At 34.5% G+C, this 23,448-nt stretch overlaps 1 protein-coding gene across 1 annotated transcript in view; it reads right to left on the bottom strand.

Moving 5' to 3' along the window:
- Positions 1 to 23,448, bottom strand: part of USP32 (ubiquitin specific peptidase 32) — a 201,966-nt gene that overhangs the window by 49,037 nt on the left and 129,481 nt on the right. Inside the window, exons 6-12 of the mRNA XM_001503781.7 lie at positions 23,091 to 23,222; positions 20,971 to 21,078; positions 19,094 to 19,209; positions 18,641 to 18,703; positions 16,468 to 16,551; positions 11,798 to 11,859; positions 3,838 to 3,940 (exon numbers count right to left, since the gene is read on the bottom strand). Of these exons, the coding sequence (XP_001503831.2) occupies positions 3,838 to 3,940; positions 11,798 to 11,859; positions 16,468 to 16,551; positions 18,641 to 18,703; positions 19,094 to 19,209; positions 20,971 to 21,078; positions 23,091 to 23,222 (668 nt within the window). The remainder of the gene's footprint in view (positions 1 to 3,837; positions 3,941 to 11,797; positions 11,860 to 16,467; positions 16,552 to 18,640; positions 18,704 to 19,093; positions 19,210 to 20,970; positions 21,079 to 23,090; positions 23,223 to 23,448) is intronic.

Below are 23,448 nucleotides of genomic sequence, written 5' to 3'. Positions count from 1 at the left end.
AAGTATAGTAACTGATTTCTTATTGAATCTATTACTTACTCTAAAACTTGCTTTTTAGAAAAAGATTCAGATTTGAATGAGCTTTTGGATCATTTCCTTCTTTCCTATAGAGCTGGAGTAAGACAGATAGCATAGCTATTTTAAAAGAATAACTTTCTGAAAAGTTAAAGTCTTCTCCAAGGTCACTTTGTTATCCTTTAGAAAATCACTTTATTCTTGCTATAAGTGTTCTTGAACTTAAATGATGCCTGCATAACTATCATATGGTTGACAGGTAACTCCTTTTCAAATTTATATTCACTTCTCTATTCCATTTATATTAGGTTTATACATGCACGATAAATTACTTTTTAAAAATCTGTAAAAAGATTTTGAGGAAGATTAGGTTTCCTTAATCCCACTTGAGCAAATAATTTTCTTCAAGTTTTCCTCTGAGTTTGGCATTTAACAGAATTTCAAGGAGAAATATTTAGAATTGTATTTTAAATGCTTTAATGGGTTTGGAAATCTTATATGGAGCCTATGTTTCTAAAGAAAATTTACATGAAACCATTCTCATAATATTTTTTATTATAAACAGCTTAGTCCATAGGCTGAATCTATCGATATCATTGGCAAGAAAACGGGATGATAAATTACCAGGCATTAAATCTGTTAGGTTGAGTTTTATAATAATTTAGCAATAGAATGATTGTAATAGCTTATCAGAAGCTACAATCTTTGCCCCCAAAGACTACAGACTATACCATATGCTTTTAACATGGCACAATGAATGATACCCTTTAGACATGGAAAATACAGGCTTTTCTTCACTTTTTTTCCAATGTTTCAGTCTAAAGTGTTATGTCTTATTGTATTTGGCTTTCTTTTCTATTCTAGGAATCTATTGCTCCCAGTGTCTGGCACTGCCTGAAACTGTCACCACTACTTAGGTTCTCTCTTTTTTCCCATTCTCTGCCCTATTTTTCTTGTCATTTCTTCCACTCTTCTTGGCTTTCAGTAAAACTGTCAACATTTTTAGTTAATTAACCTTATCACTACTTTCCTTCTATACACTGAACCAACCAATAATGGTCATATATTGCAGTCACTGGCTCTTTTTCTTTTTTCTTTTGAGAAAGATTAGCCCTGAGCTCACATCTGCTGCCAATCCTCCTCTTTTTGCTGAGGAAGACTGGCCCTGAGCTAATATCCAGGCCCATCTTCTCCTATTTTATGTGGGATGCCTGCCACAGCATTGCTGGACAGGCAGTGCATAGGTCCACACCCGGGATCCAAACTGTCGAACCCTGTGCTGCTGAAGTGGAACATGCACACTTAACTGCTGCACCACCGGACTGGCCCCTCACTGGCTCTTTTTGACTACGTAATTTGCAGTTGCTCTGGGAAATTTTTTTCACCTAAACATCAAAGGACCTTGTTTTGTTTTTACTGACTTCTGGGTCTGGAACTACCATAAACTATCCCAGAAGCCCACGCTTCAGGAAGATAGGTCTCTAGATAGGTAGTTTCACCCATGGTGAGAAATTTTTCTTTCTCTGAGAGGATGATTCCTAAAAGGACTGACAATGTGGCACTTTAAGATAAGATAATTCTATTTTGATAATTTTATGATTCCTTCTGAATTGTATGAATGGTTTATGATGTTGCAAAATAAGAGGCAGGATTCACTTTCTTATCAGTGATGATGCTACTTCTTTTTATGCTTTATACATATATATATGGTCATGTGCTACTAAGCGGCAGTTTGGTCAACAATGGTTTGCTTACACAATGGTGGTCCCTCAAGCTTAGTACCATACAGCCTAGGTGTGTAGTGTGCTATATCATCTAGGTTTGTGTAAGTACTATAGGGAAGGAAGAAACCTCTATCCTTCTAGGTTCTTCTGGCTGGTCTAAGAATTAAATTGACATGAGACAGAGTAACAGGAGAAAAATGAACAGAAGTTTAATAACACGTATAAATAGGAGAAACCCAGGAAAAACAAGTAACTGGCCAAAATGGCTGAAGCCCTCACCTTAAGTACCATCCTCAGCTAAAGACAAAAGAAGTTGTTGGGGGTGGGGAGAGTCAGGGACTTCAAACGGAAGGAAAGCAATTTACAGGTAGGTGAAAAGGAGCAAACATTTGGAAAACAAGTGTTTGGCCACACAGAAACAGAAGAACATAGAGGGAAGCCCAACAAACAGGCTTTTCTAGGTTCCTCCCTGTCTATTACCTAATTCATGTTATGCTAAGGTGATAGCTCGCTTCCTGAGACAGTTTTTTTATCTGAATTCTTAGAGGCAGTTAAGCAGGAGCTAATAAAAATTTTCTGAGTCTTTTGTTTCTTAAAACTAATCAGCCTAAAATAATCCTCATGTTGAAGAGATACATTTTGGGGTGGCGTATTTTGTACCCCTTCAGACCATTCTATGGTATTTGCACAACAACAAAATCACCTAATGATGCATTTCTTAGAACATATCCCTGACATGAAGCAATGCATGACGGTACTCAATAAGTCTGAGATACCAATTGGGCATCCAAGTAGAGTTCAGAGAGGTCTGGTCCAAAGATATAAATCTGTGTCATCAGCATACATAGAGTACTTAAACTGCAGTCATTTCGTCATTGTGCAAGCATCATAGAGGGTACTTACACAAACCTAGATGGTATAGCCCACTATACACCTAGGCTAAATGGTACTAACCTTATGGGATCACGATTGTATACGCAATTTGTCAGTGACTGAAATGTCATTACGTGGTGCACGCCTGTATAAAGAGCAAAAAGCATTTCAAAATAGACTGTGGTGCTTTATCCCAATGTTCTCACTTTCTATCTACAATCATCATCATTATCTACCTACAAGGTCTTCGAAGTCATTTGCAAATTTTTATTCCTTCAGTGACACCGAAGTCTACCTTTTCCAATTAACGTATTGTACGTTATGTTAGTAGTGAAAACACACTACTAAACTCTGCAAAAGGGAAAAAGAACCATGCAGAATAATGAGGTAGATAATGTAAACAGTTTACCAATATTCTGATAAATAAACAATGACAGAAAAGGACATATAGAAAAAGTAGGAATCAAATTATTAAAATTTTCGTTAGTGATCATTAGACAACTGAGAATGAGCTGATATATCAACTGACTCTCCAAGAATGAAGAAATTTGATTCCTGGCATTACTCTTTCTTAGTTTTTTAATTCTGAAAAAAATTCTTTCTATGTTTTAAATAAGACTATAGAATATTCACTAATGAGAATTTCTTTTTTAACTTTTTATTTGGAATGATGGCAGATTATCATTTAAAAATTGAGCTCTAATGTTAGTTCTGAAATTAACTTTCTTGAATAGAAAATCAGCACTTCTTACCCAGAGTCTTCAACTGTTTGATGGAAAAGGTGAACAAATGAAGGGTAACGTAAATGATGTGGTTGAGACAACATTCACTGGCTTTAAAGTCAGTCCTTAGGTTTGATCCCAGAACTTCCAATCTGAGCAAGATATTCAGATTACCTTTAATCTCAGCCTCAGGTTCCTCACAGGTAAAATGGGTATAATACTACCTTCCTCATAGAGATATTGTGAAGATTAAAAGAGATATGTAAGGTGCATATATATGTACCCCCATGCCCAGTATTACCTTCTTCACAGAGCAAGGGAGGAAATTTATGTGGAAGTGTAAGCACAGAGGCTGGTTGATAGGAAGTATCATATGAGTATTCATTTCTTTCCCCTCAAATCTTATCTAGGTTGGAGCATTTTATTACTGACCAGTAGTCACACAAAGTCTGATAGAACTGAAAACTCTATGAAAAATGTAAATAAACAAGAATCTTACTCACATATTTGACATATTCTTTCCACTGCTGCCACCACTGCATGGAGATGATAAACCAGTTGTGTCCTGGTTGTAGACCATACCTGCTCTCTCGTTCTAACCATCCTCTGTACACACAAAAGAAATTCAGTACATCAAATGGTGTGTGAAATAGATGACCACACATCTGCAAATTATCATTAGAAATTTTTATAAAGGAAAAATATGAAACAAATAGATACACTCCAGAGACTGTCACAATTTCAATTAGTGAAACATTGATAAGCCAATTTCAGGAGTCATATCACCACTATCAAGCCTCGTACTGATGTTTTCAAAATAGCTTTATTGAGGAATAATTTACATAACATAAAATTTACCTGAATTAAGTGAACAACTTAATGATTTTGGTAAATTTACAAATGTGTGCAATCACCACCGCAATCCAATTTTAGAACATTTCAATTACCCCAAAAAGAGACCTTCTGCCCATTTTTAGTCAATCTGTGTTACCGCTCTCAGCCCCAGGAAACCATTAGTCTATTTTCTCTCTTCTACATTTCTCTTTTCCAAACATTTTGTATAAATGCAGTGATATAGCACATGATCTTTCACATCTGGCCTCTTTTACTAAGTATGTTTCTAAGGTTCATCTATGTTGTAGCAGATATCATTAGTTTGTGCCTTTTTATTACTCAATAGTAGTATTCCATAGGTATGTATATACCACATTTTGTTTTTCCATCTAACATCTCATCATTTGAAACTGGCAAACTGTTTTCCAAGTGGATGCACCATTTATCATTCCCATCAGTAATGTATGAGGGTTCTAGTTTCTCTGTATTTTCACCAACACTTCTTATTGTCTGTCTTCTCTATAATAAAATATTCTAGTGGGTGTGAAGTGGTGTCACATTGTGATTTTTTTTTCTTTTGAGGAAGATTAGCCCTGAGCTAACTACTGCCAGTCCTATTCTTTTTTTGCTGAGGAAGCCTGGCCCTGAGCTAACACCCATGCCCATCTTCCTCCACTTTATTTGTGGGACGCCTAACACAGCATGGCGTGCCAAGCAGTGCCGTGTCCGCACCTGGGATCCGAACCGGCGAACCCCGGGCCACTGAGAAGCAGAACACGCGACCTTAACCGCTGCGCCACCGGGCCGGCCGTACATTGTGATTTTTAAAACACTATTTTTGTGGAGGAGAAATTCATATAACATAAGGTGGTGACTGCTTATTTTGAATGTACTAAATGCTGCTGAATTTTATGTTTTAAAATGGTTTCATGTTATGTGAATTTCTCCAAAACATTTTCATACATCCTAATTAAGCAGTTATACACTAAGCAGTTATTCTCTATTTCTCCCTTCCCCCAGCCCTTGACAATCACCAATATGCTTTCTGACATGATTTGAGCATCTATGTGCTTGATGACTATTTGTATATCAGCTTTGGAGAAATGTGTAATCAATTCCTTTGCCCATTTTTTAATTGAGTTGTTTGTCTTTTTGTTGGTGAGTTGTAGGAGTTCTTTACGTATTCTATTTACTTGACCTTTGTCAGTTCTATGATTTAGAAAGATCTTCCATTCTGTAGGTTGTCTTTTTCACTTTCTTGACAATGTTCTTTGATGAACAGAAGTTTGTAATTTTGATGAAGTCAAATTTATTTATTTTTTTCTTTGGCTGCTCATGCTTTTGGTGTCACATATAAGAATTCATTTCAAAATCCAAATCATTCTTTTTTTTTTTTAAAGATTTTATTTTTTTCCTTTTTCTCCCCAAAGCCCCCCGGTACATAGTTGTATATTCTTCGTTGTGGGTCCTTCCAGTTGTGGCATGTGGGACGCTGCCTCAGCGTGGCTTGATGAGCAGTGCCATGTCCGCGTCCAGGATTCGAACCAATGAAACACTGGGCCGCCTGCAGTGGAGCACGTGAACTTAACCACTCGGCCACAGAGCCAACACCCCAAATCATTCTTGAAAAAATATTTTTGCTAGATGTAGAATTCTTGGTTACAGTTTTTTCTTTTAGTACTTTTTTTGTTTTTTTAACGAAGATTAGCCCTGAGCTAACATCTGCTGCCAATCCTCCTCTTTTTGCTGAGGAAGACTGGCCCTGAGCTAACATCCATGCCCATCTTCCTCTACTTTATATGTGGGACACCTACCACAGCATGGCGTGCCAAGCGGTGCCATGCCCGCACAGGGGATCTGAACCAGCAAACTCCGGGCCGCCAAAGCAGAACGTGCGAACTTAACCGCTGCACCACTGAGCCGGCCCCTCTTTCAGTACTTTAATAAGAATTCCATTCCACTCATTTCTGGATTCCAAGGTTTCGGATGAGAAAACTGCAGTTAATCTTATTGAGGATACACTGTATAGGATGAGCAGCTTCTCTCTTGCTGCCTTGAAAATTCTGTCCCTGGCTTCTGACAATTTGATTGTAACCTGTCTTGGTGTGGATCTCTTAAGAGTTTATCCTTGGAATTCAGTGAGCTTTTTGAGTGTTTAGACTCATGTCTTTTATCAAATTTGGGAAGTTTTAGGCCATTATGTCTTCAAATATTCTGCCATTTTTCTCTCTCTTGCTCTTCTGGAATTCCCATCATGTGTATGTTGGTATGCTTGCTGCTATTCCATAGGTCTCCTAAGCGCTGTTAATTTTCCTTCATTCTTTTTTCTTTCTACTTCTCAGTGTGGATAATTTCAACTGGCCTACTTTAAGTTCGTTGATTCTTTCTTCTATCTGCTCAAATCTGGTGAGGAATCCCTCTAGTGAATTTTTCATTTCAGTTACCATATTTTTTGGCTCCAGAATTTGTGCTTGTCAAAATAAAGTCTGATAAACTTTATTTTTAGACTTTTTTCCTTTATTGTTCAATGTTTCTGTGGAAAGACAGGCTCTTGAAGTTACCTACTACACCACTTTCACTGAGTCACTCCTCTCACTGTACTTTTAATTTGCCTTCCCTGAAGATGCTGCTGGGCATCTTTTCAAGGGTTTATTAGCCATTCTTCATTCATTCATTCATACCTGACTGGTGAAATGTCAATTCAAGTCTTCTGCACATTTTTAATTAGATTTTTAAATTTCATATGTTGTAACATTTATATAACCTGGAAGCAAGTCCTTTTTCAAAGATATAATTTGTAAATATTTTCTTCCAGTCTCTGGCTGAATGGTGCCCATTGAACCTCAAAAGTTTTTAACTGTGACTAAGTCCAATTTATCAAAAATTTTTTTCATTTATGGATTGTGCTTTTGGTGTGCTAACCTCAAATAACGAAGATTTTATATTAGTTTTATTTTCATAAGTGTTATAGTTTTAGCTCTTATGTTTAGGTCTATGAGACACATTTTGAGTACATTTTTGTGTATGGTATGAGGTAAGGGTCTAAATCTGTTCACATGTGGATATCCAATTATTCTGTACCATTTGTTGAAAATGAAAACCCTTTCTCCATTGAATTTTCTTGGATAATTTGTAGAAAATCAATTGACCAAATATATAAGGGCTTCTTTCTAAACTGTCAGTTCAGTTTGATTGATCTCTATGTCTATCTTTACACCAGTACTACACTGTCTTGATTAATGTAGGCTTATACTAAGTTTTGAATTCAGGAACTTTAAGTTCTTCAATTCTGTTATTTTTTGAAGTTGTCTAAGCTAGTCTAAGTTCTTTGATTTCTTTTTTTTTGAGGAAGATTAGCCCTCAGCTAACATCTGCTGCCAATCCTCCTCTTTTTGCTGAGGAAGACTGGCCCTGAGCTAACATCTGTGCCCATCTTCCTCTACTTTTTATATGGGGGATGCCTACCACAGCATGGCTTGCCAAGTGGTGCCATTCTGCACCCGGGATCCAAACCAGCAATCCCTGGGCCGCCAAAGCAGAACGAGCGAACTTAACCACTGTGCCACTGGGCCGGCCCCATTATTATTTTATATTTAAGTCTGGCTTTGTTGGGGAAAGCATAACTTACTGGTCAGCCATTGATTGGTGAGAGGTTGTGTTTAAACATCTTGAGCCAGTAACACCTTTTTCCTGATGGATCTGTTCACAGTTTGGGAAACACAGGCAAAGTTCAGGTATGTTAAAAACATTCTCTGGCTTTTACCTGTTGCATGTGCAAGGCCTCACATCCAATCAGGAATGACTAGATAGCTAAAGCCCTATTCAGTATCTCCTGAGCTTGCATGTAGCCTTATATACAAGCAGCCTTCCAGATCATTAGGGTATATGGAAGTTTATTAATATTCACTGTGGTTATCTTGTACGCTGGATCTCATTGTTAAAATTTTGACTAGTCTGACAGTCTGTTGCTTCCCTTAACCAGTATCTTAACCCCAAGCTAGTCATGTTCCTTGATTATTTGCCACCATGATCTCTACTGTTTTTTTATAGTTCTCTTGGGTAGACTTTCATCCCTGCTCTACTCCAAATCAAGTCAGCCCTTGCTGGCCTTCCCTGGTAAAATCGTCATGCAGAACTGTTGGATGAGACGGAGTGGGAACTGTGCCAGTAAAATTATTAGAGATTCCTGTTATTCTTACCAAAGTTTAGTAGTTTTTCTTGAGTAAATGCTTCAAAATTTGTTGAATACCTCTGGTCAGTTTCCAGAGTCCTTAGGTGACTGACAATTTTGTCTAGTTTTATATTTTGTCCAATTGCTTTTTGGGGAGAGGATTTGCTGAGATCTTCACTCAGTCATTGCAGAAATCAAGATACTGATTTTTAAACAGAGTACTGATTCTTTAAGTTAGAGAGAAATATTTCTTTCACCTCACTGCCTATGTACCAACCTGACTCATACTTTAAAAATCATGACAATCAAATGAATTTTCAGAAGTGAAAATGGAGGCAAAATAAAACAAAACTTAAAAAATCTAAATGAAATGAACCAATTTAGAATCCAGGATTTGAAATTCAGATTTATTGAAAAATAAAGAATATAGAAAGCAGTAGATTATTTGTGTTTTTAACAAAAAGTAGTCTTAGGTTTGATTCTGCCACTTCTATGTAACTTTAGGTAAGTTCCTCAACTTTTGTGAATCTGTTTCCTCTTTTACAAAATGGGATGATGTCACTAATTTCATGCCGTCATCCTGAGAACTAGACGAAATAATGCACGTGGAAGTACTTTGCAAAGAACAAAATTCCATAAAAACATAAGATTATATCAACATAATATTTTTAACTAGGGAAGCTATCAGCACTTACAAAATAATTAAGCCAAGAAATAAATAAATAAATATATATATATATATTTAGATATAGATATAGATATAGATATACAGTTCACACAGCATTCTTAATATCTATGCTAAGTCATATTGACTTCAGAAGATATTAGTATAACATGAAATTAGACTTCAATATTATAAGAAAAAAGGTACTGCAGCTACATAAAGCCTTTCAGTATTTCCTCACAATATCTCATTTGTACACTTCAATGTATTTTTAAATTTTATTTTACATTTAGCTAAAATAGCTAAAAATTAGAGAAAATCAAGACATTTTCAACATCTGAAAACTACAAACAAGAATGAGTCTTCTGAGTATGAAAATTAAAAAGACTACATGAGACTAGCGTTTTTATGAACATTTTACAAAATGGAGTTTGCTTAACCTTGATTTTGCTTAATCTTCTTTAAGAAATAATAATTTTTAAAAATCCATTTTAAAAGGCTAGAAAATATACTTGCTACTTCAACTAATCTGAATCTCAACTGTCAATGCTTGTTTTAATGTTTACTATGTAATTCTGTATTCAGGTATTCCAAACAATTCTATTTCAATAAACTCTCTTTTATTCAGTAGTCCAAAACCAGAAGAAACTACTGAAAAATTTGTATACACACTACTTTTAAGAAAAAGTCAAGTGACAAGCTATATAGTAAGAGTTTATTCTAAAAGCAAAGTTCAGTAGCAATTCAGTCCTCTTTCTGAAACTTTCTTTATGAATATGTAGTATAACGGTAACCCTAAAGCAATGAAAGATATTTGAGGTATTAAAAATTGAATTATATCTATAAAAATGTACAGGCCTATTAACCCAAGTATTTCACCTCAAGTAATTTTGCCTAAGTAAATCCCTAACCAAGGCACACAGATTTTATTACTAAATTGTTCCAATACACTTACATTTAAAGAAAAATACAGATAAAAACAGGGGATAAATAGGGCCTACTAGGCAATAATTTAAATTATAACTGGCTTTTGAGATATAAAAGTATCATTTTATATGATTTGCAGTGAAAAAGAAAATAAAACAATATTTCAGAATATTCTTATTTTTGTAAAATTTTACAATCACATATGTGGGTATGTGAATGTTAAAAGTGTCAATAGTGCAACCATCAACAAAATGAAAAGACAGCCATGGAATGGGAGAAGATATTTGCAAGCCAAATACAAGATAAGAGGTTAATCTCTAAAATATACAAGGAACTGATATAACTCAATAGCAAAAAACAAATAATTCAATTAAAAAATGGGCAAAGGACCTAAACAGACATTTTTCCAAAGATATACAAATGGCCAATAGGTACAAGAAAAGGTGTTCAATATCACTAATCATCAGGGAAATGCAAATCAAAACCACAATGAGACATCACCTCACACCTGTTAGGATGGCTATTATCAAAAAGATAAGAGAGAATAAATGCTGGCAATGATGTGGAGAAGAGGGAACTCTTGTACACTGTTGGTAGGAATGTAAATTGGTACAGTCACTATGGAAAATGGTATGGAGGTTTCTCAACAAATTAAAAATAGAACTATCACACAACCCAGCAACCCCACTTATGGGTATATAGCAAAAGGAAATAAAATCAGCTTGAAGAGATAGCTGTACTCTCATGTTCACTGAAGCATTATACACAATAAGCAAGACAGAAACAACTTCAGTGTCCAACAACAGATAAAGGGATAAAGAAAACGTGATATATATATAACGGAATATTATTCAGCCTTAAAAAAGAAAATCTTGTCATTTACAACAACGTGGATGAAGCTGGAGGGTGTTATGCTAAGTGAGATAAGCCAGACAGAGAAAGACAAATACTGCATGGTATCACTTATGCATGGAATCTTAAAAAAAAAAAAAAAAAAAAAAGCGAAACTCAGGAATGGAGTAGAAAACTGGTTGCCACAGGCTGGCAGCTGCAGGCAAAGAGGGAGGTTGGTAAAACGGTACAAACTTTCAGTTGTAGGATGAATAAAGTCTGCAGATCTAATGTATAATGTGGTGACTATAGTTGATAACACTGTGTTGTATAACTGAAATTTGCTAAGAGAGTAAGTAGAACTTGAACATTTTCACCAAAAAAAAAAAAAAGATGATAAATATGCAAAGCAATGGTGATGGATGTGTTAATTAACTCAATGGGGGGAATCCTTTCAGAATGTATACAAATTCATATCATTATATCGTATACTTTAATATCTTACAATTTTAGTTATCAATTATATCTCAATAAAGCTGAAAAAAATGTCAACAGCAATTATCTGTAAACAGAGATGATGGGCATTTTTTGCTTCTTTTTGCTTATCTCTGCTTTCTAATCTTTGTACAATAAATGTGAACTGTTTTCTTGGAAGAAAAAATTGCTACCTTTTATATTATATCTTTTTTACTTCAAAAAATTAATTTAGTACTAATAAAATTTTAATATTAAATAGAATTTGATTTCCAAATTAATCCTATCTCTCGTATAGGAAGTTACTTTAACAAAATATGTCAAATATACAAATTTCTGTAGCGTATACACATGGGTAGACTTGCTGGATCATAAGGTAGGCCTACATTCAACTTTCATAAATAGTGCCAAACAATTTCCACATAAGTATTTTGGAGAAATAGGGTGTTACTATAATGATTACTTTAAAGTGGGGCATGATGCTGCTTAGTAAAATATACTTCAGGTTTTAGAAATTTCAATAATATAATGAAAAATACACAGATTAAAACTACAAACTTACCTAATAATTTGTCCTTCCTCTTCTGGAGTAGCTGGTCTTAACCCCAGAACTATGTGACATACCTAGAGAAAAAAGTGGTAAATTAAATTCCATTGACTGGTGCCAATGACTGGACTGTATAGTATTTCACATTCTCTGTGTGAGAGACACTTTCTAGGTAGGAATCTGAATTAGCAATAGCTTTCAACTGATGAATTATCAATGATTCACCTGAGCAAATCTAAACTTTCATCTTTAGCTGTTTGTTTTTAAAACAAACCATTTCAATGGAGGCCAACTTCAAAATCTCTATGTGAGATAAGAAATAAAGAAAGAGACAAAGAAAGGAAGAAAGAAAAGAACCAACCACTTTTCAGAATATTTCATTAATACTATATATTTTAATATACCTCATGCAGAGAATATTGTTTTTTTCCGTGAAATTGGAAGAGTATCTCATGGCACTTGGGGAGGAAGGTGAAGCGGAGATGAAGAGGAGATAGAAGACGAAAGATAAGGGTGGCATTTTAATTTGAACAGCTCTAAGAAACAAATCATTGCCACTAATGCTAAATAAGCGTTTTGTTTTTGTTTTGTTTTTTTGCTGAGAAAGATTAGCCCTGAGCTAAAATCTGCACCAATCTTCTTCCACTTTTTACATGTGGATCACCACCACAGCATGGCCAACAAGTGGTGTAGGTCCATACCAAGATCCAAACACACAAACCAGGGCAGCCAAAGCAGAGCACACTGAACTCAACCACCAGGCCAGAGGGCCGGACCCTAAATATGTTTTTTAAGGCTCATTTCCTCTTTATTTGCCTTCTGTAAATATCATCACAAAAGATGTAATTTCTTTCTCATTATTTTATCATGAAAAGTTTCAAAAGTACAGAAAAATTGAAAGAATTTTACACAGAACATGTCATACCCATTACCCAGATTTTAACATTAACATTTTATTATACTTGTATCTATCCCTCAATTTATCCATCAATCTTAATTTTTGGATACATTTCAAAGTAAATTATAGACATTGGTATAGCTCTCTGTAAATACATCAGCATGTCTAACATTAACTAGAGTTCAACATCTGTTTACAGTTTTGTTTATCTTTGGACACAACATTTACATAACAATGAAATATACAAATTAGGTTTTTGAGATTCATCCGTGTATCAGAAGTTCATTTTTTTTATTGCTGAGTAGTATTCCATTGTTCCAATATACCACCATTTGTTTTATCCATTCTCATATTGATGGATACTTGGGCTTTTGACATATTTACTGTAGACAAATTTTAAACTTTTAATAAATGGAAATATAATATACATGCTTAAGTGAACAAATGTTAAGGGTACAATTCAATGACCTTTTCACAAATAAACACAACTATATAACCTTCACCCAGTCAAGAAATAGGACATTACTACCTCCTCCAAAGCCCTACTGTGGGTTCTTTCCCAGACACTACCGCATCCCTTTGATGCATTCACTATCCTGAATTCTATCACCATAGATTGGTTTTGCCTGCTTTTGAATTCTTTGGTTCAGTGTTTCCCAAACAATGTTATGCAAGATTCCTCCATGTTGTTTTGTGTAGCATTAGTATATTTATTTTCATTGCTGTAAAGTATACCACTGTATGCATGCAATGGCACATATGTATGGTGACAGATAAAAACTGGACTGTTGGTGGTGAACACGCAGTCTATACAGAAACTGAAATACAGTGATGCACACATAAAATTTACACAATGTTGTAAGCCAATATGACCTCAATAAAATAATTTAAAAAAACCCAAACCATTCCTTCCCATCTGCAATGCAATGTCTTCCTTGTTATAAATCAAGGGATCACATATACGTAGGTCTGTTTAAGGACTCTCAATACTTTTCCATTGGTCTATTTGTCTAATTTTATGCAGATATCAGGTTGTCTTCATACTGTTGTTTTATAGTAGTCCTATTATCTGGTAATCTAAGTCCTCTAACACTGTTCTTTAATATTATCTTGGCTATTTTTGGCCCTTTACACTTCTGTATGTATTCAGAATCAGCTTGTCAAGTTCCACCATGACAATAATAAACTTCTTTGGATTTTGATCGTGAGTGTACCAAATCTATAAATCAAGTGCAGAGGAACTGACGTCTTTAAAATACTGAGCCCTTCAATCCATAAATATGGATTATCTCCCTCTGTACTGCTTTTTTTAAATTACTGCTATAATAAATTACAGCTTAAAAGAACACATATTTATTATTTCACAGTTCTTTAGGTCAAAAGTCAGACCTGAGTCTCACTAGGCTAAAATCAAAATGTCAGCAAGGCTGTATTCCTTTCCGGAAGTTAAGGGAAGAATACATTTCCTTGTCTTTTCCAGCCTACAGAGTTCACCCATATTCCTTTGCCCATGGCCCCTTCCTCTATCTTCAAAGCTAGTAACTCTGCCTCTCTCTAACCCTTCTTCCAACACTGTGTCTCTGTCTCTCTGTCTCGACCTCTCTGACCACAGGTGGGAAAGACTGGGCCCAGCAGATAATCCAGGCGAATCTCCTTGTCTCAGAGTCCCTAACCTGATACACCTGCAAAGTCCCCTTTGCCATGTAATAGAACATATTCACAGGTTCCAGGGATTAGGGCATGGGTATTGGTTGGGGGTGTGGGGGAGGCAGGGATGACATTATTCTGTCTGCCACACTTTTTAACATTTGATACTTTTTGACGGAGGTATAAGTCAAAAGACCCGGATTATGTTTAGCATGCTTCCTCTGCAAAATATTGGGCACTGAGGATTGAAAATAAAGATATTACCACAGGGATGATTTTCTAATTCTACTGACACTTACATATGTTACAGTTAAATACTCAAAACTCTCAGCCAAGAGTGGGAATCTTAGCAAATAAAATAAGAGCATAATTCAAGCTTTTATCACTAAACTTACCAGCTAACTCTACCAATTTTAAGACACATATAGAAAACAAAACAACTTAGCATAACAGTTTGCTTACTCATACATTAAGAGAACATATAGTTTTAAAAGCATATCTGAATATGGGATAAAGTGAGTATAGCAAAATGTAATGTTAAAATTTAAATGATGAACTGATGGGTATTCAATGAAAGATTCTTTGGGCTTTTCACAATATAATGTTGGAAACACAACTGCAAAACTCAAGCATATGCTTGTTTATAAGTTAGAGTCATGGAAAATTGTACAACTGCAAGCCCCTGATAAGAATGAGAAAATAGCAAAGGCAATACAAAAACTGGAAATGATATCCTACGTGAGAGCATGAGAGTGACTAAGATACAAACTTAAGTGACCAAAATGTTTATATAATTAATTATGCAGTAAAGTAGTTGAGGATATTATTTTAAATGAGATAAAAATAGTTCACCAATTTTGATATTACCAAGTATGTTATTTCTGTTTATAGTATTTATATTATTTTTGTACATATTTATATTTTATAAAGCCATTAACTTAAATTTCTGCTGAAAATTATACCTGACAGTAGAACAACTGATTGATTTAAATGGATATTACAGGCCTATCAGATTGTACATGTTTTAAATATACAATAATGAGTCATTAGCTGTCAAGAAGAGATGAATTTCCATTTATTCCAACATAGTTGTGTCACAAATAAGTTATTCTTTATTTACAATGGAAGATTATGAAAGATATAAAGATACCAAACCTTTCTGACCTTCACAGGGGTGCTTTTACAAGGAAAGGAAAATAAGGAGAATCTAAAATACCACTATTAAATCAACTTAAATATTTATGAAGAATATTGAAAAACAGGAAACCGTAAATTAGTTTTAAAAATTGGAGCAAAGGAACTACTTTACTAGGAAAAGAGTTAGAATTTGGCAACCTCTATAGCTTAATCTTGACTTCTGGCAGCTTTTTTCCCTCCTTCTCCCTCAATCTTTCTTGGACTTTCTAAAGAAAAAAGATTAAGAAACAGCCTTGCAGCTAAGATAATCTTCTAATTGGAGACATTACATACTTCGAAAAATTTACAGCTGCCTATTTATGATCCATCTCTCTGTTCACACTGCTTCACTTGTTAGGAAGAGTCTTTTAAAAAAAAACAACAGTGGGGGCTGGCCTGGTGGTGAAGTTAAGTTCACGTGCTCTGCTTTGGTAGCCCTGGGTTCATAGGTTTGAATCCCAGGCAAGGACCTACGCACTGCTTATCAAGCCATGCCATGGCAGGCATCCTACATATAAAGTGGAAGAAGATGGGCACGGATGTTAGTGCAGGGCCAATCTTCCTCAGGAAAAAATAAATGGGGAAGACTAGTGGTGGATGTTAGCTTGGCCTAATCTTCCTCGAAAAAAAAAAAAAAAAACAGTGAAGAAAAATAGCAAATTATGATGGCTATTATAATTTAAATGATTCTCTATGTGTCTACATGCTGTTCTATCACAAGTTATGATAAGATAAATACACATAATCAGCCATGTTCTATCTTATCTCCCATATCCTGATTTTCAGAAGCTTCAGTAGGCACTCCTGGCTTTCTCTCACCATCTTTCAGGTGGTGTACAGGATAACATAGTTTTTTCATAATATATGGTTTTGTAGCCTAGTTACAATAACTACTACATAATGAAAAAAATGTAGACTTACTGGTACTACTACCCTCTGTACCTGTCATTTACCTTAAACATACCTGGAAAAGGAGATTCAAAAATTCATTGGCAAGAACATTTTTCACACTCCAGATCTGATAGTCTTCTAGAGTAAGATGGCCCATCTGAAAGAGAAATAATATTCAAAAAGATCTCAAGTTAAGAATGGTCTCATGTTTTACAGCATTTGAATAAAATCTGGCTTATTAAACTTATATTGGTCATTTGTCTGAAAGTAAACCAATAATTTAAAGTAGATGTTATGTGTTCATCTGAAAAGTAGGCCAGCTAGGATAAGTTCTAAAAGTAACAAAACTCTGTTGAAGCAGTCAATGATAATGAGAACAATTTATCATCAACAATCTTCTTCCTTCAATAAGACCTGGGAAATAACTGACAATATCTTCTGCTTCAACGGTTACCTACGGAAAACCACAAAAGACCCCGGGTAGGGAAAATGGAGTATTTCTTAATTTTGAAAGCAAAAAGCAGACTCTCTGAATTTTGCTCTTTCATCCTAACAATTTCCTAAGATCTTCTTAGAAACATCTGGCAATATTATCAGACTTCTTAGAGATTTAAAGGAACTTAATATATACAAAAAATGAATATCTATATTACATTTCCCAAAAATACACCAAATGTTTCTTACTTCATGTGTTCAACAATTACCTAACAATCCTAGATGGATAATAATGTTATTAGCTTTTAGCATTTAATAATTTATTTAATCATTAATGATTTATTTAGTATTTAATGATAATTTAGTATTTAATTATAATTATTGGCTTTAATGATACTTCCATTTAAGTATGTTATTACCAATCTAAAGGTATAAAAAATGGGTAAATTGGAACAATCTAGTCACCAGTGAACATAGTTAATAGGTTTGGTAGAAAGGTCTAAGTTCTATTCTAAACTGTTACCACTTCATTATCATGGTTACATGGAGATAGAGCAGCTGAATTATATATTTTTTTAAGGTTCACAGCAGAACCAGAAGTTGAAACTTCATCTTACATAGACAGTAGTAATACCTACATGTTTATCAAACACTCAGAGAAAAGGTGTTAGAAACTGTATCTCTACATAAGGCATTTTCTAACAGAAACATTTGCAGGTTTCTGTTCTTATACATACCAAATAGAAGTGGATACCTTAGTGTTCTGCAGAGAGAGGTGAATGAAGGGAGAAGACTGCCTGAATTGCCAAACAAAGCTCAAGCCCGGTAAAATTCATTTTTATTATTTGTTTCTATTGAGCAACATTTAATAAGACTATAATGATTCATGTTGGAATTATGATTGAAGAAAGAAAAAAATTGATGTTACCTATTTTTTCTAAACCTCTATAACACCGCTGTAGTCTATATCCTACCCATCTGTTACTTGGTACATGTCGATGTTTGAGTGGAAAGGCTTAAATGAACTCAAATGTGCCTCACATATTATTTTCAACTTTACAGGGACATGTAGACACCACAGTAATGCCAGCTACAGGAATAAACCTATTATAATATCCTTACAAATAAATGTCGTCAAACTAAAAAATTCAAGAATTTATATTCTTTGTAAAGCACATACTTATTCCTGCTATTACATGCTTATTCTGGCTGCAACAAAAGAACTCAAGAAAGGCCCTTACCAACACTATTAAGACATTTTTTTTTTTTAAGGAATATGTATATGCACCACCCAGATTGGGATAAAAAATTATATGCGTCATCTCAGATATGCTTATGGTCCTTCCCAGTTAATCAATCTACTCATCCCCGAAATCACTATTCTACGCCTATCACCATTTTTTACTTTTGCCTCTGTTCTTGAACTTCATATAAATGGAATCATACATATGTATTCTTTTTGGTGTGACTTCTTTTGCTTAATTATATAAGGTCAGCCTTACCATAACTTATAAAATGGGAGAAAAAGATCATAAACTATAGATGACAACGGCTGTGTCTATTTAATTTTTATAAAATGCCTAGCTTATAAAATATAATAAAAGTTTTCATATTATAACACTCAAAGGAGCTGTTTAAAGATGGAATGGGCTATCTTCAGCGACAACTTGGAAGTATTGTAGCCACAGGTCCAAATAAGCACCTGGTGGAGATGATACAGAAGAGATTCAAATATGTAGATTAGCTACATATCCCAATTTAGAGTACATGGTATTTTTAGAAAAAGATAAATTAGTCCTAGCTAGACTCACCTTTGTGGTGTCATGTGCATTCAATATGTTTTCTACAATATCAGACAGATCCGTATGTAATTCCTTTAAAAACAGAAATCCAAAGGAATAATTAGAAAAAAGTAGGTATTTTATCATTTGGTATAAAGATAAAATATCATTTTATCATTCAGGCTAAAGTATACTATATTTTGGTCAAGTATTTCCTTAATTACGATAAATATAATCTTATGTTTGCTTTAAAAAATTAAGACAATTTTCGCGTAGTTTCTTTCTTACAAGTAAGTTCAGTTTATTAAATTTTCTGAGGCAATTTCCCAGTTTTGTACCTTCAGCTATGAATATTTTGGGCAGCAGAAGATAGCAACTACAAGTAATAACAAATCCCTTTGTCTCTTTCTTTTTTAAAAATTCTCCACTCTATTTTCCTCTTGGAAGTTTACACGCAACAAGATGTACACAATCAGAACTTACTGGGATATCATCAGTACGGTTGTCCTTCCAGACCTCTAGAAGTGCAACCACCATGTCTCTCAGTTCGGTCCTGGAGAGAACTCCATCACGGTCAACATCAAACACCTTGAAGCAAACTAAAGAAAAGAAACTCTTATGGAAGGAAATTACTTTTATATTCTAAAGTATACTACATTTTACTAAAAGCTGCCCTAGAAAAATTACTTAGTTTCTCAAGCAAGTACATTCTCGATTCAGATCTCATCTGGAGCAGACTATATGTCATTAAAAGTCCTCTGAACTTGTAGGTCTTCCAGCACAAACTTCATACATCTCTCTCTCTAAATCATTACCTAGGTTGGAAAGTCCTATCCTTCACCTAAACCTGGAGTTAAATTCTTTGCAAACCAAAAGAAAAGGGCCAATATAGTAACTATTACAATACCTCACAGGTTTTGAGGGGGTAACTCAAGCCCTTAATTTCTAACATTTAAATATTATATATTATATATTAAATATATATTAAATAGTAAATCAGCAGAGCTGATTCTTATAATGCTGAAAATATTCCATCTACATTAGGAATCAACAACAAGCTGATTAACGCACACTCCATTTTTCGCCAAAGAACAATTTCAGCTCTTCAATGAAGTTTAAATACAGTATGTGAAGAAGTAAAAATATCAGCACTTTGCTAACAAACTCCAAATGAATCACTCTAGTTTATTAACTTCCATTAGTCCACTAGAAAAAGTGGAATGAAAAAAAATTTTTTAAGGCGATAATTAACCTCAATTGAGAAACAAAGGTTTCAGCCTCCTTATTTAATATTATAACTTTAATGGGAACAAATAATCTATCAAAAAGCCAGGTTGGACTAATGGTATATCACGAGGGAAGAAAAAATAAATCTGAATTTTTAAGATTAAATAATAACCTACCTATTTCATACACCCTCATAAGAATTACACAATTTATATATATTTTTCATTTTATTTTTTTCATTCTTCCCAAAGCCCCCCAGTACATAGTTGTATATTCCAGTTGTAGGTCCTTTTAGTTGAGCTATGTGGGACGCCACCTCAGCACGGCTTGACAAGCAGTGTTAGGACTGCGTCCAGGATCCGAACTGCTGAAACCCTGGGTCGAGGAAGTGCAGCAGGGCCAGCTCCGAATTATACTATTTAATCAATTGAGTCATAGTACATAGTACATTATAGTACAATATTACTAAAAAAGGTCAAAATATCAAATAGCACACCCAAAATAGGGAACATCTGTGAAGCTATATTTTAGAAAGACAGAGAGATGATGACCCTAGAAAATATGTTAGAATTAGGTTCCAATTAAATGTAAACCGCTTCATTTGTCTCAAATATGGTTAAGATTTAATAATACAATAGACTTATACATTATGCTATAATAACATTTTGGCTAGGTTAAAAAGACCATTTCAGTACTTAATAAAATTGTGTTTTGATGATAAATTTCATTTTGCTAATAAAATATTAATGTATAGAAGCGACAGAAAATGAGTTGTACTTCAAACTATGCAAGACATAAAATTATCTGTAGAGACTACCAGAAAATATTTTCTAAATGCTTAACATTTTCACATACATCATAACTGACTGTAGTTCATTTATCACAAATTGCAAATTCATCAGGAAAATTAACCCCATTATTAATAACAAAGATCCCAAACTACTCCACAGTAAAAATAACAGATGATTGACCCATTAGACTAACTCAGTAAAACTTTAACATGAGACTGCATTTGCCAATCTGACAAACTGATGAAAATTCAAGCCTTAATCCACAGATGATTTTACGTGAATGAACAGTAATTTGTCCTCTGTACAGTTTGCAAATTTTATGAAAATGTTTAAGACACTTACACTTTTGTCTTTCAGCCAGGGGTCCTCTGCAACAGGCTGATAAACCACAGGATATCTCCTTAAAATCTATGTGATTGTCACGATTTTCATCAAAAGCATTAAACAAACCTGTAAAATAGAAAAAGACACCACAAATCATAGTCAACAAACTTCTTTAATGTTAATAATAATATGTTTATGAAAGGAGGCATGACTCTTTCTCATAAACTGGCCAAATTAAAAAAAAAAAAAAGATTATCAGTAGTTGCCACTATCTCAAGAAGTATTTCTTTTTCTCCTGATATAATTACAACTAAAACTTAAGATTCTAGCAGAAAATAAATTACTATCATGTGGTATTTGGTTATGTTTGCCTGTCTGTCTCTTATATCAACTCTAACAGCTAAAAATGACTATAGTATGTAAAAAATAAAAATCAATTAAAAAATTTAAAAACCAGGAAAAAAAGGTCAGAAATTACAATTATCCTTACCTAGACATATTGAGAATAAAAAGGAAAAAAGGAGAAAAGTTGAACTGTATACTCAAAAAGATATACCATGGTGTTATTAATAAGTTCCCATAAAGCTCTTTCATGAAGCAAAGAAAAATAAAACACTATATTACAACAGAATGAAATTCTATACTGCAGTCTTCTTTGTACTACTTAATACTTTATAAATTAATATTTTAAATTTCAGAAATAAAAGGGTATTTTAAAATTTAATCTTGTGGTTTTCAAATGTTTTGCAAAATAGACATGGAATAATTTTATTTTCAAATGACATGATTTATCAATCTCTAATTCTGAAAAAGTAAAAACAGTGGGTCAGCCCCATGGCGTAGTGGTTAATTTTGGCACACTCTTGCGTCAGCAGCCCAGGTTTTTGGGCTCAGATCCCAGGTGGACCTACACCAGTCATCAACCATGCTATGGTGGCAACCCACATACAAAATGGAGGAAGACTGGCACAGATGTTAGCTCAGGGCCAATCTTCCTCAAGCAAAAAGAAAGTAATAAAAAATATATAAAAATAAAATAAAAAGTAAAAATACAACTGCACTGCTGAAGTATGTAGAAGCCCAGAGCCCTGTCTGCTCGCCTCCCCTAACAAGTACTTCTGAAGTACCCCAGGAATCTGAAGAATATAGATTTTCTATTTCAAGAATCTAATTCTGTGCCCTCAGTTTAAAGAGTAGAAAACTAAAGCTCAGAAGGGGTTAAGTGATTTGCCAAAAATAAAAGTTAAAAAACGTCAGAACCCGCAGCAGAACCCAAGTATTCAGATTCCAAATACAGTTTTTGTGATATCACCCACAATTACTCTTTGTATTCCTAACTTAAAAATAAAGTCATAGCAATGAGAAGTTTAGGGCTAGCAGGGACCTCAAAGATGGTATGGTCTAATAGTTTCTTAATCATTTTTGGGAGGAGATGGATACAGAAGTGGAACTTCCTTATGTAAAAGAAATAAAGTAGAGGTACTTGAGCTGAGGAAGAGGTGGGATTATGTGTGGAAACCTGGACCTCTGCCCATCCAGTGGCCACCACTCTTTCCTGCACCAGCTGCTGAGGCCCCTCATTGGAGTACAGTTTTATAATAACTGACTGGGTCAAATTCATTTTATACATGAGGATATTCAGGTGCAGAGAACTAAACTGATTTATGCAAGGTTACATAGTTAGAATAGGAAGCTCAAGACTACAAACTTAATTCCAATTTTAGTTTTTTCCAGTAGACTACGCTATTTTCAAGAAACTTACAAATCTGTAACATTAATTCCCTTTGGAGTTAAAACATATTGCTTAGAAATTAGAGATGGGCTCTGTGTGTTTACCAAGAACATTTGCATTTTTTCTTGTATTTTTATTTTTTTTGAGGAGGATTAGCCCTGAGCCAACATCTGCCACCAATCCTCTTTGCGCTGAGGAGGACTGGCCCTGAGCTAACATCTGTGCCCATCTTCCTCCACTTTATATGTGGGATGCCTGCCATGGCATGGCTTGATAAGTCATGCATAGGTCTGGGATCTGAACCTGTGAACCCCGGGCTGCCAAAGTGGAGTGCGTGAACTCAAACACTGAGCCACTGGGTGGGCCCTTACCAAAGAACATTAGTTGAAAATAGAATGACTCCTACCTTCACTTAGAGATGGACGAATAGGTGGTGAAACCAACGGGCCAAATGTCTCTAAATCAAATCGTCCAGTCCGGGATTGAGCCTTCAGCAACCAATAGCGTTTCTCCAGATCAATGATGTCTGATTCTTCCACTGAGAGTCAAATCAAACAAGATTATAAAAACCTCAGATTTCCCTTCTGGAGAGTTAGTCCATCCTGATAATGTAACTTCCAGGGATATATTTTAACTTTCTAACTCAACTACTAAAAATAATCATTACCTAAAACAAATCTCTGAACGACAAATATATTATATCTAAAATGGCAGGAAAATTAAATTCAAACTAACATAAAAGAGGGTTTAAAATCAGGAAAAAT

Source organism: Equus caballus, chromosome 11, assembly GCF_041296265.1.
Source record: "Equus caballus isolate H_3958 breed thoroughbred chromosome 11, TB-T2T, whole genome shotgun sequence".
NCBI lineage: Eukaryota > Metazoa > Chordata > Mammalia > Perissodactyla > Equidae > Equus > Equus caballus.
This window is presented reverse-complemented; position numbering and strand designations above follow the sequence as displayed.